This window comes from Lottia gigantea, assembly GCF_000327385.1.
Source record: "Lottia gigantea unplaced genomic scaffold LOTGIsca_5, whole genome shotgun sequence".
In the NCBI taxonomy this organism is placed as follows: Eukaryota; Metazoa; Mollusca; class Gastropoda; family Lottiidae; genus Lottia; species Lottia gigantea.
Genome location: NW_008709715.1, coordinates 5,536,197 through 5,555,162, shown reverse-complemented (window position 1 = coordinate 5,555,162; position 18,966 = coordinate 5,536,197). Strand labels below are relative to the sequence as shown.

The 18,966-nt window shown below is 31.6% G+C and overlaps 2 protein-coding genes across 2 annotated transcripts in view; one reads left to right on the top strand and one right to left on the bottom strand.

Moving 5' to 3' along the window:
• Positions 1-16,318, bottom strand: part of LOTGIDRAFT_154478 (hypothetical protein) — a gene marked incomplete at both ends in the record, with an annotated part of 37,230 nt that extends 20,912 nt beyond the window's left edge. The window contains 25 exons of the mRNA XM_009062148.1: positions 356-655; positions 931-1,049; positions 1,237-1,722; positions 1,970-2,179; positions 3,065-3,321; positions 3,673-3,893; positions 4,936-5,143; positions 5,357-5,508; positions 5,751-5,980; positions 6,170-6,235; positions 6,444-6,707; positions 7,606-7,701; positions 7,952-8,153; positions 8,490-8,791; positions 8,959-9,057; positions 9,283-9,376; positions 9,761-9,926; positions 10,359-10,548; positions 10,887-11,060; positions 11,337-11,390; positions 11,764-11,832; positions 12,076-12,171; positions 13,719-13,817; positions 14,693-14,778; positions 16,204-16,318. Coding sequence (XP_009060396.1) covers positions 356-655; positions 931-1,049; positions 1,237-1,722; positions 1,970-2,179; positions 3,065-3,321; positions 3,673-3,893; positions 4,936-5,143; positions 5,357-5,508; positions 5,751-5,980; positions 6,170-6,235; positions 6,444-6,707; positions 7,606-7,701; positions 7,952-8,153; positions 8,490-8,791; positions 8,959-9,057; positions 9,283-9,376; positions 9,761-9,926; positions 10,359-10,548; positions 10,887-11,060; positions 11,337-11,390; positions 11,764-11,832; positions 12,076-12,171; positions 13,719-13,817; positions 14,693-14,778; positions 16,204-16,318 — 4,355 coding nt within the window. The remainder of the gene's footprint in view (positions 1-355; positions 656-930; positions 1,050-1,236; positions 1,723-1,969; positions 2,180-3,064; positions 3,322-3,672; positions 3,894-4,935; positions 5,144-5,356; positions 5,509-5,750; positions 5,981-6,169; positions 6,236-6,443; positions 6,708-7,605; positions 7,702-7,951; positions 8,154-8,489; positions 8,792-8,958; positions 9,058-9,282; positions 9,377-9,760; positions 9,927-10,358; positions 10,549-10,886; positions 11,061-11,336; positions 11,391-11,763; positions 11,833-12,075; positions 12,172-13,718; positions 13,818-14,692; positions 14,779-16,203) is intronic.
• A 2,041-nt stretch (positions 16,319-18,359) lies between these two features.
• LOTGIDRAFT_229220 (hypothetical protein) overlaps positions 18,360-18,966 on the top strand; it is an 8,545-nt gene continuing 7,938 nt past the window's right edge. Inside the window, exon 1 of the mRNA XM_009062147.1 lies at positions 18,360-18,439. Coding sequence (XP_009060395.1) covers positions 18,375-18,439 — 65 coding nt within the window. The 5' untranslated portion in view covers positions 18,360-18,374. The remainder of the gene's footprint in view (positions 18,440-18,966) is intronic.

The window sequence follows — 18,966 nt, the reverse complement described above, 5'->3', positions numbered from 1 at the left end:
ATATCAAAAAATACAAGCAAATTTAAGTTTTTCTACATGCAGAATTTAATTCGATCACAAAATGTGAAAGACATTCTACTGGTGATTTACACTGTCTACAGTAAGTGATTCTGAGTGAAATTTTAATAATAAAATATATTTACTCAGTCTCCATTCTATTGTGGCATTTTAATATAAATCACAATTGTTAATTTAACCCTATAAACATGAGCCTAAATGTTAAAAACTTTTAAGGTCTTGGTTTCACCTCCATAGATAGACATTCTGAAACATACTGCTTTCTTAGTTGCATGATTTGTCAGGTTTCTGAAAATGGCATCTCTAAAAAGACAATAATGAATCACCAAATTCATACCTATTTTGGAACTCCAAGAGTTCAGAGTTGATCTTATCAATATCAATATCAGACCAAGCAATATCGTAATATCCATTGACATTCTCTAATACAGCATTATATAGCTGATAGAGTTTCTGTAGCAGATTCAATTCTTTCTTAATCTTCATCAGTTCAGGATATTCAGTAATAGTCAGACCGAATAACTCTTCACCACCAGAATACGTGACATATTTACGCCACAATTCATCAAACTTAGATTGGTAAATATTCAATCTATCAGAGGCTTCTCTTGGTACTATACCACTTTCCATTGGACCCCTGAAACGTAAGTTGGTTTCAGTGAAATGAAATCGATGCAAACTGGAAATAATTTGAAGAACTTGCAGCTTCCAAAAGACCCAGGACAAAAAATTATTATTCTTGAGGTCAAGATGAGATCTATGCAAATTGGCAAGAAATGCAATTGCATGCAACTACATAGTGGTAGGCCTACTGTCCTTCAATGAATCCCTGGTTATAAAGTTCCTCATCATCATTTATGATGTTCCTGACTTCATAAAAATTTTCTAAAAAAGTGAAAAAAAATCACATACTTGGAATCATAATCTTTAACATAATCATCAGCATCTTTCTTGAATATTTCAACACCATCCAACAGATCAGCTTTAAATTTAGGTTGAATTTCTAATAGATGTTGTTGGACTTCAGTAACCTTTACAAAAATAAGAGGTAAATGTAAGATGAAAACTGTATTCATCATTAAGAGCAACATCCTGTAGTCTAACATACAAAAACTAGTCCAGGTATTGGTCTTAATGTATAGGAAAATTCAATCCACTATTCTCAAAGTTATCTTACAGTAAGAAAATACATGTAAGAAATATAAAGCTAACACTCACCTTACTAGAAAGTTTTTTCCAGTTATAAGACAAGGAATCAACTCTCTCAGCATTACCATCATTAAAGAATATATTATATCTATTTAATAAGACGTAGGTTTCTTCTATTGGTGTAATAGTCATATCAATACGAACTTCATTTTCCCTGATTTCACTCAAACTAGCCATATGACTTCTGACATCATCTAAATCTTTTACTGGTCGGTTTAATTTCTTCATCAAATTCTCAGTAAATTCCAAAACTTCATCCATTTGTCTGGTACATTTATCATTCAAAGCCTTGGCATACGCCATCTTCCAATTCCTGGTTTCTGTAACCAATGCAAGTACCAGCTTATTGGTCAGGTATATCACGGAACCAACACGGAATGATTGTTGAATCTCCTCAACCTCAGCTTCCATACGTTGATAATATTTAATTTGTGATTCTATTTCTGACTGGAGAGGATTGGTGGCCATAAATTCTTTAACAGTCTCTTCTGGTACCTGGTGAAATAGAACAGTTTAATATCTTTACTACAATCTTACTGAGATCATCTTGCTGAAATAAGCTTCTTGACAACATAAGACAAAAATATCCATCATTTATGAGCTAACAAACTAGCCAATCAACAAACTTGCAAGTGGCTAATATAACATTTTGTTTTTTGATAAGGGGGCATGGTTTATACAATGATGAACAAAGACTTGCTGGTCTCAATAAAGAGTAACGAAAAGCTTTAAAGATACTCACCTTAGTCCAAAGTTCAGAATATTTAGTATAACTGTCCAATGATTCCTGTACATTCCCTTTAAATGTACTAATAATAGAATTCAATTGTATGACTATTTTCACCACGTCTTTATGATCACTGATTATCTTATTTAATGGTTTCATCTGGGAAGATGCTGGGATCATCTTAGCTCCATCGTCTTTATCATCAGCTAGAGCTAGTTCAGCCTCCTACAAACAATAATAAAACAGTTTTTACAATGATTATAAATGAAATGGGAGTTCTCTGAACTTGTTTGGGATTTTAACTACAGGCAAAACCAAGCAGAGTGAAATGAGGGAAATTTTGTCAGGACAATGGACGATCAATAGGTTTTGCTTTACTAAATCTTTCCAAATTCAGGTTATTTTTTTTTTTAATCTTTGTATATTTTCATACAATGTGAAACAAGTTGTAAGATAGATATTAATATTGTTTTGAGAAGAGTGAAATTATGATTCCTATATTTTCTAAAGATATGAGAATTACTCATTACTAGTATATTATCAGTTTCTTTTTTTTTAAATTCAGGTTGTACTATTGGTAACAGAATGAAGACATTGACCTTTATAATATTAGAAAATTTGAGAAAAATTGTTATATAATCTATTTCTAATTCATTCCTGTAAAAAAATGTTGAAAAATATATAAATATATTTTTTGTATAATAAAATGTAATATTAAAACTATAACTAATATTTTAGAAACAGGTATAAAAAGTTCCTAACTATGATAATGAAAGATGATTATATAAATAGTGAGTATAGAAAAATAACCTGTCAATTTCTTACCAAGCTGAAATTATGATTAATATATATCAATATTGTCTGATTCATTCTTTGAAATGGAATTGGATGAAGGGCAACCTAATACAGTGTTCAAACACATGTGAGTACATTCAAATTGAACCTATCAAGGTTCCAAAAGAGGACAACACATAGGTCATTATCACATTCTATCTTATTTAAGATAGTAAGTAAGAACACAGCAACCAGCAAGTTACATATAGAAGCTATTTTTTCAAAATACAAATGAAATTTGGTTGAAAATATAGAATTTCAGCAAAGATTACCAACCTTTTGTTGTTGGCGTTGATGCAACACAAGATGTTGCCATTGTGGAATATCAGCTGATGCTTTGAGAATGATCTGGACAGCTTTATTTAAAGTGTGCTGTAAATCCTCTAAGCTTGGTTTAACTACTACATTAGGAATAGCTAGAATGACATCCACTTTAAATAATGGTGGTTTGGGATCCTCCTTCATTTCATCACTCAAATATCTATTAGAAGCTTGTAGTCTTCTCTTGATGGTATCCAATGAGATTCTGGTACCTGAAAATATATCAGATGATCTATCTTTTGTCCATTTTATCACTGAATATTACAGTGCAAGCATTAGGCCTATGCCAACTTCTTAATTTTTTGTACTGATTTGGAGGGTAAGGAGTGGAGTATATTGCATAAGCAACTGTTCTGTACATTAGATGTATGAGCACATATGACTCTCACTCCTGCTTTGAGCATTCATGTGGAGTTAAAATATTCGAAAATTAACTGTCTTTTCAAAATGGATTTTTTCTTTTAAGCATTTAGATCCAATTCAGCATGAAAGTCAAACAACGCCAATTCAGTTACAGTTGAGTGATGTGATCATGTTATATATTTCAATTTATTCAAACTTACATTTAACCAAAGCCTCTGTGTTTCTCTGAGTGAAATAATTTAAGATTTGATAATAACAACATGGCTGACATTCCTGACATCTTTGTTTTTTATTTTTGGTGTCTGGTTGAATGCAGGTATAGCCTTCTTCAGCTGAGAGATTGGTACGTTCGGATGGAAGTAGTCTTGATTGAATAGTCTCAACTAATTCAGTTACAGCTCTCTCCACTAGCTGACTTTGTCTAAAAAATCAAGAGAGTGAAAATTTTTACTTAAATTGTGGCTTTATCTTCAAAAATCCTTTTCGTACTGACATCAATTCATGGATTCCAAATTTTATTGTTTGGAGTCTTCACTATTTTGCTTGATTAATCTTAGTAATACTCTTCTATTATTGAACCAAATGTGTCATGATCCTCCAGCAGCATTTACTATAAGCCTACTATAGTTCAATATATTCATTGGGGCATGAAATTTCAAATCCCATGAAAAATTAACATTTTTAAAGTAGTTTTGCTACTTAAAATGCATAAGGTATAATCAATATCGAAATGTTTTAACCATCCAACAAATTTACACAAACAATCATTTTTTAAAACTACATAAAAATATTTTTACATGCCGTGACCATGAGCAAATTGTTTTTTATAACGTGGTCTTAAAATGACTAAAATACATTTAAAATAATAGGGAACATGCTGACTAAACTACATCTGATCAATCTATTCTGATTAAATTCATAACCCAATTCTAAATATTCCAATCATTAAGTGTCATCCAATCAAATAAACTTTTCATAGAATTTTAAGATTTTGGAATTTTTCAGTAAGGCATTCAAGTTCCTAATCTAATCTACTGCAATTGTCCGGAAGTTTCCAACATACCCATGTAAACAATCTTCATCAAGCTCACCACTAATAGAAAATTTCATTAGGAATAGTAAATATGTTTGCAATTTGAAAGTAAAATCCTCACGTAGGAGTTTTAGTGTAATGTTAACATGTAAGAGAAGGGGAAGATGAACTAATAGGCATAGCAAGATTTACAAATAAAGCTAAAATTTTTTAGAAATTCATAATCAGTCTTAAAAGCTAAATTCAGAACTGTTGAATATATAACAGTAAGCAGGATTTATATGAGCTTTACAGCTTTAGTGATCTAAAATCAGGTATAATTGCATAGTTTAATACACAAGGGAGGGAACAGGAAACATAGGCTAATCTAAGGAAGATTACATAGGTTGGATGGGAGGACAGTCAAATTAGGATACAAAATTTGACTTACGTTGCCAATGTTTCTGAAGCAGTATTGACTACATTAGTAGTTAGTTCCAGAAACTGTTCAGCTGTTACTGGCTCATCATCTGGTAAATCACATAAAGCTGTTATTGACATCTCTTGTAAAACAGCTTCAATCCGACAATCCAATAAATCTGTTATTATCTTAGATAATTTATCTAACTCTGTCATCACATTATAGATAGTCTTTATATCTGAAATCAAAATTATAAAACTTATATCAGTAATAATATATTTTCAGCACATTATTAGTCTAATGTAGGGATTTTATATATCTTGCAGCTTCTTGTTATGTCAATCAATCAGATCTTGATACTAGCTAATCTTATTATCTTATTTTCCCAATCTCTCTGATCTGAATCAATAAACCATTTGTCATTGACTTATTTATAGCTGAAGTAACTTACATCCATCCAGATTAATTGAAGTCCAGGTTAGGGAAGTGAGTCCTGGAGCCAGAGCTTCTTCTACTCTGTTACTAAATGGTTTAATCAATGGTAATAATACAGCTGGTATTTTAGATAGAATCTTCTTATATCCATTTAACATCTCTCTTAATCTGTAAAAACACCAATACATCCCTTAAAATAACTATTACTCAATAAACTAGTCTAGAACTAACAAGCTATGCTCTATGCTCTATCTTTAAAATAGAATACCTTTCATCCAAGACTACCCATCCTAAAATATTTACTATTAAAGTGAATATATATTTTCCAAGCTAATTGCTGCAAAAGTTCTTTAGGGAGTAATTTACGAAAAAATTTATTCTTATCAGCTTTGAAATTAAAAGAAACTTACGCAACGTGATTCTCTTTAATTGGCTCTTCTTTCACAATCAATTCCTTGGCAGAGTCTGGAACATCCAGTCCCAAAGCTTGTAAACATCTAGCTTCATGGATCAATTCCATAATTTGGGGGTCAAAGTTCACATAGATTTCATTTGTGTCTGGATGACGAACCAATAACGAGGCATGAATTCCACTTTTAGCAGCTTCTACTGCTCTGTACCATCCACGGTGATACAGCATCTAAAAAAATACAAATTAATGATGAAAATCTGAATCAGGGCATTATACTGTGCAAATTAAGATATAGCTGGCAAAAACTGTTAAATGATCAGCCATGCTCCAATCAATGATAGAAAAGTAAGATTATTTTGCATTCTGCTTCTCCAATGATGTCTTTTGTAATCATAATATAATAATTCATCTACAAACCTCATATTCTAGAAGAACTCCAGCCATTTTGTTGTAATTTCTGATAATTTTCTTGGCTTCAGCATTCTGAAACAAAATATTCAATTTAAAGATTGAAGACTAAAGGGGGATAACTCTTGTACAAATTCTTATCTTGAATTTAGAATTTCCATCTTGAGTGCTAAAACACCATCGTTAAAGTCTTTTATACATGGCACAAGAAAGGAGATAACCAACTTTGGGAGACTTTAGGGAGATAACTCAATTATCACACTAGTGAATTTAAGAAACTAACCCTAAGGACTTCTGGTTTAGATTTGAAGACTTTCATTGGTTGTTCTATCTTTCTATAGAGTTGTCTAGCCCAGGCTATTCTACCAGCAATGGGAGGTAAGTTTCGTGGTATGGTCGGTTCAGATTTGTACTTCTGGTAAATTTTACGAATAGTTTCCAGGTCTCTTCCATAAGCCATCATCACTTTCATATATTTCTCATTCATATCTAACTGAGCTCCTTTAATACCTTCAAACTTCTCCAACATCTCAATAGCTTTCTCCATCTGTTAGAAAATACAAAAATGGTATAAGAAACATAGAAAACAGAAGAAAAATGTCAGAAATATCCAAACTTATCGAGAGTCCATCTGAACAATTTTAAGAATTTGATTGATTTGATTTTTGTCAAATTGTTTTTCATCAGTATCTAAGTTAGGATGTTTCTGACAATGAAACCTAGGTGACTATACAATAATTCATTATATTATAGATTTAATCTTTTTATCTTTTGACTCTAGTTTTACCTATATTCTTAGTCGTATTGACAAAGAGTGAAAGGGGCTAGAAAACTATGCAGTAAATGATGATAATCAACGTCAAGAAATAAGTGAAGGGAACTTTGTGAAGTCACACTGGTTCAGTTTGTGATTAATGTTAAAAAAGGGAATCAGGCCTGACAAATAACAAGTATGTATGGCATTTTGCTTAACACTGTTCTAAAATTCATGCCATAGAGTTTTCTGCTCTGTAGAAAATATTAATTGGGAAAAAGGAATATCTTTTATCATGCAATTTCATGCAAAAAATATGAAAATTTGACATGAACCTCTTCTATTACCTGCCATGGTTTAAGAGTCTACAAGAAAGCAAGATGGTTAGTAACAAGTTAAGAATATTAGTAAATAGATAGGGAAGAAAGAAAAGATTCATATTAGGAAATTAATCAGCCTTTTTGTTACAATTAATGAGTAAAAGACAAAGCCTTATTGGACCACATTGGCACATTCACCAAATATAATCAAATCAGTTTCATTAGTATATACAGACAGATACCATTAAAGTCTTGCTGCAATTGATCACAGGGACATTTTCAATCCATGGGCTTTTTTAATTAGGAATTAAGTACCTCTAAAGCAAACAGGGAAAATACAAGCAGGGGTTTAATAAAGATCAATAACATACGCTCAGTGATTTCTGAAACCAGGTATCCATAAAGTTCTGGATACTCATTCTTAAAATATCAATTTGATTTCTAAACTCCATATAATCCATATCAAACTGGAAAAGAATATAAAACATTTTTATTCCATGCTACATTGTACAATCCTCAATGACTAAGAACAGCAAAAACTCCAAGCAGTGTAGCTTCCAAATTCATAAAAAAAAGTTAAGGTACACAAGAATCTATTAATTAATATTCTTTCCATGATCTACCATGTAATTCTAATATATGAATGATTGTGTAAAAATCATTACAAAATAAAAGCCTCTTGTTTCAAAACATAACTGAAGCTTAAAAGATACTAACCTCTCCCTTTCTGTGATCCAATACATCATAATTCTTCTTTCTAGTAGACTCCACGATTGTTTTATATTTAACAGCTATTGTTTCTATACCTTCTATTTTAACATCCGATAAACTACTAAATACCTCTATAGTGTTCACCATATCTATTATCTTCTCTAATCTCTTACAGAATGTATCAAATTTACCAAATATATAGTTCTCACTGAAATATTCATAATTATACAATTAATAATAAGTTCACTTAATGTATCATTCTCACTGAAATATATCAATATATATATCAAATATAAAAAAATTTGAAAATAAATATTGCCCTCAAGGAATATGTGAAAATTTACAATTACAGCATCAGTAATGAATCAACCTAATGTTTGAAACTATTTGTCAAAAACTGCAAAATCCATTACTCATCTCTTGAAAATAACAGTAGAACCAACATGAACTTTTCTTTCTGTGATTTCATAGGAAAATCTAGTTACTTTTTTTCATTTTGATTTGATAGAATTTTAATTGCATTCTCTGAAATCTTGACTCATACCTGAACTCAAATTGTCTTTCGTTAGGATTTTCTTTCAACTTTTCCTTTGTCTTTTGGAACTGTTTCTGGTATTCTTCATTCAATTTCATACATTCATTTAACTTAGTGAGTAACACGTCACGTGGAAGTTCCCAGATTTTGGTTATTCCCTGATTAATATAGGCTTTACAGGTGGTTATCATCTGATTGGTTACTTTCACAAATAATGATGTCATACGTTCGGAGGTATTATAATATTGAGAGATACTGTATATCATCCTTATAGCATTCATTAAACTAGGAATATGTTCTATCATTGAGGCCTGGAAAGATAATGAACAAATTCAAAAAATAATATGAATTGAAATCAAAAATGAAATGAATTTCAGTTTTCCACACAAATGATATACAATACGTTCTATGAATCACTTAAACACTTCTTCTTCAATTCTCATAGAAATGATAATAGTTGACAAAATTTTTCACTTACAGGAGTACATTTAACAAGTGGTCCAAAGAATTTATCTAATGTATATAGATATTTAACATTGTCCTTAGCTTCATTGGCAGCATCTGTTATACGTCCATCCTAAAAAAAAACAAATTGAAAGTTAAATTCAATCAATAAAAGAGGTGTGGTCCAGGGAATGTCAAACATTTATGCACAAAATGGCTTACATTAAAAAAAAATATCCTAACAAATTAACTGCTTGACACTTTGCATCAAGATTTGAGGACAACTAAATAACATAGGCTATTTAAGCAAATGAACATCTCTAAACAAAATTTAAATGTAATACAAAGTAAGACTTACCAATTCTTTCCAAACTTTCAAGGTTTTAGATTTAGCAACTTGTAAAACACCTAATACAGCTTTTACTTTTCTACTCTTCATTTGTTCTAACAAGCTAAAAATTAAATGACAAATTATGAAAATTATAAAAATGAGACATTCTAAATTTGATCATACCAAATAGATGAAGGTTGACTGTATCAACATTTTGCCGCTGCATCAGAATTTAAACCTAAAGGTACATTAATACAAAATTCTACTGTTACATAAGACAGATTCTATAAGATCTTGTAAAAAGAAATTTGTTAATTTGATGGTTTCACAACATTATTCCACATCATATTTGCTTAAAAGAGCTCTGTCAAAAGCACACAGACCATTTTGAATGCTTTTCAGGTCAGTATTTTAATGTCCATCCACTTTAGGAGCAACTACTTCTGAAGCAACTCTGGTAAGCAGTGCCAAAGGAATTTTGCCAAAGTTCAAAGTGAAAACATACTTGTTAAATTTAGCCATTCTAGATTTCCAGTAAGCTAATTCAGCAGTAGGACCAATATCATCAGCCTCTCTTCTCATCTGTTCACTTTCAGCTAAAACTTGTTCTATTTGTTTAGACCATGTTGTTAATAATTCTTCCATCTTCTCTAATTGTTCTGTATTACCAGCTAAAATAAAGATCAAGTTCAATTAACAGTCATACAAAATTCTTAAAAAAAAATCAGTATCATCATATTCCATGAAGAATGGTGGCAATTATGTCTGAAAATCATATACATGTTTGAACAGAAGAATGATTTATCAATAATGGCCGCCTCAGGTCTAACACTCTACGAGAAACCATGCAGTGAACCTGCTAGTTGCACGGATCCTCTTAGTTGTTAAAATTGCTGTTTCCTTTCTTTATCTACAGCTTATCTTATTTTTAGAAAAATTCAGCAGAAAAGCTCAGATGGTATTGAGTTAGATTGCTAACTGGTGGGGAAAATTCTAACAGCACTATCGATGATTCTGAAGGTTGGTCTGGTGTCTGCTTTCAACCATCATCACCAAAGTGTGTCTGAAGACAATGGCCTTAAAAACCCAAAATGTAAACCTACCAGCAGCTTGATAGTCAGCCATTGTGTTCATCCCTTCTAATAATTCACTTTCACCATGATCATCTAGCTTAACTTGTCCTTCCATATTTTCTACAGCTGTCAACAAATTCTTATTGAATTTCTCTAACTGTTCTAGAAAATCATCTACCTGAGTACTTGAACCATTCTTAGTTTCTAGTGATCCCCATTGCTGTAAAAGATTTTGATAGGGTTATTTATATTGTTGGTTGAAAGGTTTCAGATCACCAGGTCAAATTTAGAAAGCATTGGCTTTGGCATTCTTCTGAGTCAGTTCTTAGTTCGAAAAATGAATCAAAGAAGAAAACTATTGATAAGGAGACAATAAGACGTATAACTGCAATCCAGAAGACAGTGTTCAAAGCAAGACAGCAAGCAAAACTGTCAGAGCAGCACCATGTTCACAGAATAAGCACAAGCTTGAGAGCAACACAGACCTGAAGACCAATCTAGTTTTGAATTTTTCATTTATGTAGTTTAAGATTTGAATTTCACGAAGACAATTCTTACCTCCAAAGATTTAAGAGCTGGTAAAACAACTTTAGCTAGATGTTTCTCCATTCCACTCAATATTTTACCATTACTACAATCTATCATGCCAAAGTTTACTTCCTGGGCAATATTGGCGGGTGATATAGATTTAGTTGTAGTTCGTAGGAAATAGAGACACATACCATGTAGACCCTAAATAATAATAAAATAATACATTAAGATCAGTTCTCAGTTGATCCCACTACCTGGATCTCTGTTGAGCAACAGTGAATTACACATTTAGATCTGGGATAGGCAGGCAATGTGTGATAGTGACTCCAAAATTTCAAAAATACTTGTTTTCATAAAGAATTTTTCAAATAAAGCATGAGATAAACAGTTTGAACAGAGTTGTAAGATGCAATGCTTGTGAAACACATTCAAATTTGAATACAGGAGGGTATTTAAATCAAAATAGAAAAAGCTTACTTCAGAATCTCCATTGGTGATAAATAATTTCTTCTGGTTGGATCCTTGAGACTTCTAAAAATAGACAAACAACATCAATATTACATGGTCTCCATGATCAGAGCAGAAACAAACATCCATATTTAACAAGCTTTACAAATTAGTTTCTTATAACACTGTTGTTAACATGATAATCCTTGCAGTCCTCTTTGCCTGTTATCTTTAAAAGGCATTGGGGCTGGAATCATTTAGATACTGGTGCCTCACCCCAATTTTCTTTTGAGGCCATAAATGTAAATATTGTGCATGATTCTCACATGCTGTGCTTATGTATCCTGTACAGCTAAATTAACTGGCATTACGAGAGTTGACTTCCTTACATACCCTTGGTACATAAAGTACTGAAACAGTACCAAATATGCCTGTGACAAAAGCAAATTGTACTTACATTATCTTGGTAAAAGAACATCAACTTCCTTGATCCATTGGGAGCAAAGAAACTTTCAATCTGATTAAACTGAAAATTAATTTTATGATTTATCAAAAGACAGATAACCAAGATTGTATCCCCAAAATCTTAAGATCCACAAAAATTGCACATCTTCACCAATTTAATTATTTTCTGGCAACAAATTAAGAGCTTCATTTTTGCAATGACAAAAGGTTCATATTAGAAGTGCAATAATGGCTTGTACAAGATCGCAGCCCATGTACAATGTAACATATTAAAATATATCATCTTCAATATATGATATCTTACCTTCTCATCCCCTAGAATAAAATCTTCAACTGTAGCGAAATCTATATTAATATAATCAGCTATCTGAGTAAATAAATACACATGACGTGAGTCCATCTGAAATTGAAAACAAAATATTTATTAAATTAATACATTCATTTATATATGTATTAAGAAAAAATATCACAGACTTTCTTTGCCTGAACAGGTGCTTTTTAAGATGCACTCACTATAAGCCGCTTAAACACTGCAAAATAAATTTCAGACAAAACTATAGTAATATTATATAATATTATAATCAACTACAAATAATTATTCTTTTTCATATTTAATTTGAAAAACTGATATATCATTAAACCAATAAATGGTGAAAATATAATATTAATAACATAAATTTGAATCATAATTATAATATTCTGGTTCCAGGTCTTCAACAACATAATCATCAACAGGTCCTGCCAAAATTCCACCCTCCATGATATTAGACATTCCAAAATTTCCAACATCATAATTCCGAAATGCCATCTTGAAATCAGAAATTTGACTGTTTTAAACTTAGAAGAGCGATCAAGTGAGAAATTTTGTAGAGAAATATTCAACAGTATAAATTAAAGTTTCAAGAACAAAACTGTGTACAAAGTTATCAATAATTCATCCAATTAACTGATTACTTGTGAAAATCACGCTATTGTTTTCAGAAGGCATAAAATCAACCATCACATTACACACATGATTGACTGTTGATTGGTGAATTGAAAACGGAAGATGTTAATTAGAGATCCTTTCCTTTAAACATTTATCAACATTGCTACTGTGAACTAACTCACATAGCCTTATTCTAACAATCTACTCTACTTTCTTCACATATAGAATATAATTTACATCACAAAGCTATACACTCCAATGCCCATTGATAATTGAGCTTGTCTGTTGACTCATACGGCATGTTAAATAAAAATTGGAAATAAAAGTCAAACAGAATAAGCTAGAATCAGATGCATGGTTGAGTTAGGTGTACGCCAACACAATTACTATATACAACAGTGACAGTGGAACATGACAATTGCTAGTCAAAATATTAACTTTTTTCTATCATTTCCTACATCTTAAAAATCTTTTTCCTTTACCCTGAGATTTCATTAATTCAAATTATACTCTTCACATAACAAATTTGATTTATAAGAATTCAAATCTCTAAAACTTCACATCACAAAACCAATTACAAAAAGCAGACATGCAATATACTAGATAATATCCAAGAAACATTTAGTTCTGAACAAATATGACAAAATTCTACAAAGAAATCTTAAAAGAATAAGAAAGTTCCTTACAAAAGTATTACATCGTGAACTAAAGTAAGTCATTGCCCGTTCCTCTTCCGAGTCCTCATCAGATGGTTTACCATCCTCTTCTTCGTATCCCATCATCCCCACAGTGAGGATTGATAGATTCCCCACATTAAAATTACGAAAGTTCTCCACGCATCCTTCCTGGAATAGACCTTTTCCCTTATCCATGATGGGGTTTATATATCCGTCTGCCACCGAACTAGCATCCAGGATGAAACAAAGTGCGTGAACTAGTCAATCAATATCAAGTCAAGTCAAGTGCTTGTAATTAATCTTATCAAACTTTAACGCTAACGTTCCCCGGAGATTCCTTACCTGTAATTTTCTCTCATCTTTCTCAGCTTTGGCAGCTTTCTGCATCTCTTTAACTGCTTCTCCAGATAAAATAACATTTTTGGTGTTTTTGTTGACTGTCTACAAGAAGAATATGTTAATTAGTAGAATTTATAATTAATCTAATTAAGTCTGGTATGTGTTATCAATGTTTAACCAAACTCAGTCTGTACTATTTCCACTCCACCCTTATGATATCCTATTATTTATTCAATATCTATAAAGGATGGGAATAATATGAAAATCTAGAAGTATTGGACGCGCAACAAATCAGAACCACAACAGTTAGTTGCCTTGCAAAAGCAATCGAACAAAAAATACTGCCCAGTGAACAAAATACTGTTCTTATCATAAGATACATTTAAGCATAAACCATAAAATGTAAATTTCTAAAAAAATATTCAGCAGCCCTAATATATTTATTTTGTTTTACAAGTTTGGTAAATAAAAGATATCTTCAAGCACAAGACAAATCTTTTTTGGAACGATAGAGTAAATACGAAATCTGATTTCATATAGTTTTATAGTATTAGGCTTTAATTGATGCCTATTTTTCTTTCCAAAGAGGCATTAGATTATATTATCCTATTCAGTTAGAAAGTGGATAATATTGATAAAATAGACAGAAATCAATATAATTTCTATAAGATCTATACTCATTAAGATATTGTATCACTATAAACAATAGTTCACCATTTACTAACTACACAATCATAGTAATTACATAATGACATAAAGTATAAGCTAAAACGATCTCCATTCCACCAGCCCTATCTCCATTCCATATATATATACAAGAAGGTATTCATATTCAAAATATTATGGCTTTGCATAGAGCCAAATCTAAATTCTTTTATAGTTTCATTTACGACTTCGTTTTACGACTTTTTTATAAAACTTTCATGGATTTTAGTTTTTAATTTTTTTCAATAGTTCACATTGTTTCCAATACTTACCTTAACTGTTTGTAAACTAGTTTTAGATTTAGCTTTCACTCCTCCTGGTTTGGTTTCGGCAGGTTTGTCTTCTGGTTTCTTCTCATCTAAAATAAAAACATGACAAGTTTTAAAAATATTCACAAAGAAGGAGGTCTTCAGTCTCAAGCTTGTCCTAATAAAGATGGAAAAGACCACTATATTGAGCCTAGATGTTTGAGAAAATTTTAGACTTTATTCAACTTATTTGCAAAACTTGTTGGTATACAAGAAAGCAACAGATTTGATACTTTCATAGCCTGATCAATCAAATACAGATTATAAAGAAAAAATACACAACATAAACTTTGAGTAATCCATAATCTATTGCATACAACACATATTGACTTCCCTAATGTAACTTTAATAAACTGTTAAAAGACTATCAACTATATTAATAGCAGAAATACTTGTGTTATAGACCACTATTTGTTATCATAAAATAAAGAGGATATAAAGACTTAGAATATCAATGTAATGATAGATTAACACTCTAGTCAATGAGCTTTTTACACCTAATAACAGTGAATAGAGGGCCGATATCAGTCAATAGTGAGCCGATAAGAAATATCAGGGCGTTATTTTGGTTATTGGCTATGATATATCATATTTCTATTATTATTAATATAAACTGTCTCAATTAATTAATAATTCTTTTAGTTATTTTGTGAATTTGTTATGTGACAATATCCAAATTAAAACATTAGTATGTGTGATGCAGATTTTTACTCAGTTACTCAAAAAAAAAGCTGTATAAAAAGCTGATTTTTTTTTATCTGAAATAAGCTCAAAAAATCTCTTTTAAAGATCTAATAAAAATCTCTGATTTATCAAATTGTATTACAAAATATGTAACTATTATGTATATTAGGCATGTGAAACTACAAACCTTTCAAAGTTATTCAGAGTTTTTTAATGTAAATAATGAAGATATAATAATTTTCTGTGCCTTATCTAACCTATTTATATTCTACCACCCTGTACTTAAGGTCTAACAATTCTAGACATTTTAACTGATCAAATAAATTGGAATACATTTTGTGTTCAATGTGGTAGTTCTACTAACCACTGAGATTTCTGCATTGAATCATCAATTCTGTACAAATTTTCAAAAACCAAATTTCAAAAGAACATTTCAGTCAGCAAAAGACATTTTCTTTCTTATTTTTGAAACAAAATTTCAATAAAATTTAAAGACAACTGATAAAACACCATTTGGATGTTCCTATTTTTGTTTGTATTTTCTGACAATTTTCTATAAATTGAAAATGTTGGAAGCAAAAATTTAAACCTAAAACATGAAGGGAATAATTCGAATAATTTGAAAGAATTAAAAGGTAATCATTTTGTCCAAATATACTTAGTATCTCATAAGTAACTGCCAATTTACAAAGAAAAATATTCGATAATTTCTTTTAAATTTTTTTGTTTGTTAAATAGTTTTGTTATTTTTTGCCATTAAAAATATGAAATTTGACACCATCACTACCAACCTTTATCATTCTTGACTGATACAAGTGGAGGTGCAACTTCTGTGTCAGGCTTGGGGCTATCTGGCTTATTAACTTCCTTCTCACTCGGTCCACCATCTTTTTCTACATCAGCCATTGTGAAATAAACTTTATATTAACTCCCTCAAGAGAGCGAGTTGATATTGTCTTTTTGATGAGGTAAAAACAAACTTCAAAACTTCATTCACCAACTCATGTTTTTATGTCTTCTGTCTCCATAAGCCTATGGGACGGTTATTTGGTCGGCGCATTTATATCAGGGCAATATGAAAAATGAGACATTTTGTATAATTTCAATTAAAAATTCAAAATTTGATTCAAATACCTAAAATATGTGATTGAATATTATTTGAAATATTCATATATAATTTTTTTGGAATATTTGTAAAGAAAATTTTTTAAGAAAATGGGATTATTTTCTGCGTAGGAATATAAAAATAATATCAATTTTCATACTCCTTAGCAACATGTATACAGAATCTATGCAGGAGGTCGGTTGCGACTGAGATTAATTTTGATCCGATTTACTGTGTTATTAAAGATAATACTTGGCAGCCATGTAAAGCCATTAAAGGATCAATTACCTAGAAGTTAATATTTGTTATTAAGATAGTCATTAAACTAACTGAAGTGTGTATCGTTTAACTTATACTAGTCAATATGCGTGACCTTGAAATAATTTCTACTGTCCACCTGTCTATTTTTCTGTAGCGCTTCTTATGAAAGTTGAATACGCATAGCACTAATATTGATCAAGAACGATTATTTATGTGCAACTTTGAATATTAAGTTTCAGGCTGCATCCTAATTCTTGGCTATAGATATAGCCTAGGCTTATGAAATTTTCAAGGACATTTTTGGCGGGAACGTGAATAACTGATAGTAGGCCTATAACTTGGGTGCAGTCATGCTGTATCTTTAAATCAGCAATTAAACCTTTTTGGAGGTGAGGGGGGGAGAGGGTTGTTGGGTAGGGGCTTAGTTTGATTTAGAATTGCACGGAAAGGGATAGGCCTATGTCTCTGAAATTATTTTAATCTTGATGGGTACATCTTGGAATGTCACCTCATCCGTTCAGGCTCAGAACCTAGTAAAGAACGGACTTGACGATCTGTTTCGCAACAGGTTATTGTTTAACTCATATCATCTAACTAATCCCATTTAACAGTTCACGTCAATGTGATTAATAGTTAATCAAATCAGTACGAGTAGTATTTATTACTACTCAATGTCGGCTCCAGTCTCCCGAAACTGGGGGTAGGCCTATACAAATAGGGGGCAGACAGACTCAATGAGGTGGGGGAGGGGGGATCAAGCTGAATTCAAAATGCGGCAACTTTGTGGATGTTTCAAGCCTCTTATTGAGCGTCTGAGAGGGTTCTCCCGAGGAATTTTTCAAAAAATTGAATTAATTTGGTGACTTCTGACACATATTTCCGGGCAAAGACGTCTTCAAATCATATTTGTAAATTGGATAAAATTAAAGTTGGTGAAAAATCCCCCTCCCCTCTGTACCCCTCTGCGCCGCCACTGTAGTACTAGTAGGCCTAATCAAGTCTTTAGCATTGATCTGAGTTGAGTAGTCCTTGGCATTTGTCTGAGTTGTTAGCAGTGGTCTAAGTCTTATGTAGGTCTATTGGCCTAGAATATTTCAATATACATGTATTAGTTAGCCCCTAATCAATCTGCTTCGAGAAAAAGTGAAACAATGTCTTTTTCGGGTAGCCTACTTGACCTCAGAACCCCCGAACATCGTCCTAAAATTCCATGTCCTCACATTGGTGTGCAGGGAGCATGCCGTATACTCAGTTCCATTGATTAAATTCAATGCGAAATATGTGGCGCTGAACCGTTTTGTAAGGAGCTCTAATTTGTGATTAATTAGATATTTTGACGCATGTTAACTGCATAGGCCTACTTAGGGACATAGAATATATCGATAAACACAAAATATCTTTCAGTGAACCTAAATAAGCCAATCTAAAAAGTCCAAAGACATTTATCAATTCATTTATCATTATCTGTTACTTATTTTAGTCCTACTCAAAACATGATTACATTGTAGACAGCTAGGCGAAAGTTACTGTGTTCTGGATGACTTATTTGAAATATGGAGTTGTTTCCCTTTGACTGTTTCACACTCATGTGGCAAGATGGCGGATCTGGAAGCTGTTCGAAGAGAATTTCAAGAAGTTCAACTGTCTGCTGCCAAACAAAAGTAAGATGCCAGTTTTTAAGTTGTAAGGTCCATTTAATTACTATTAAGGGTTTAAAATGGATATGTCTTGAAATGTATCAAACCTGAGATGGAGAGGAAAATGAATAAAATCTGTGATTTTAATGTTTGTTTACATTTTCTAAAAATTCACTCGCTCAGCAGATCACCTTATGTTTCTCAATTGAGAGAAATATCTCTAATTCATTCTGGTTATACTATTAATTTTTTCCAAATCTATGCATTCTAAATCGGACGCATGACTTTACTTGAATGGAAAGATTATAAGGAGTTTATGTAACTCAGGTGGGTCTATTTGATTTTATCTGAGGAGTGAGGTAGTCCTGCGACTTCACAAGTCTACATGGCTACAAGTAGAAGCCAGCGTGTATTGAGAAAAACATTTTCTCACAATCCATCCAGCTAATGATAAAAGAAGCCTACTTCATGCCATTAGTTTGTCTTTTCATTCAATTGGAAGAAAATGTTCAGAGATGATGTCACTTGTCAGACCGACTTTCAAAAAACAC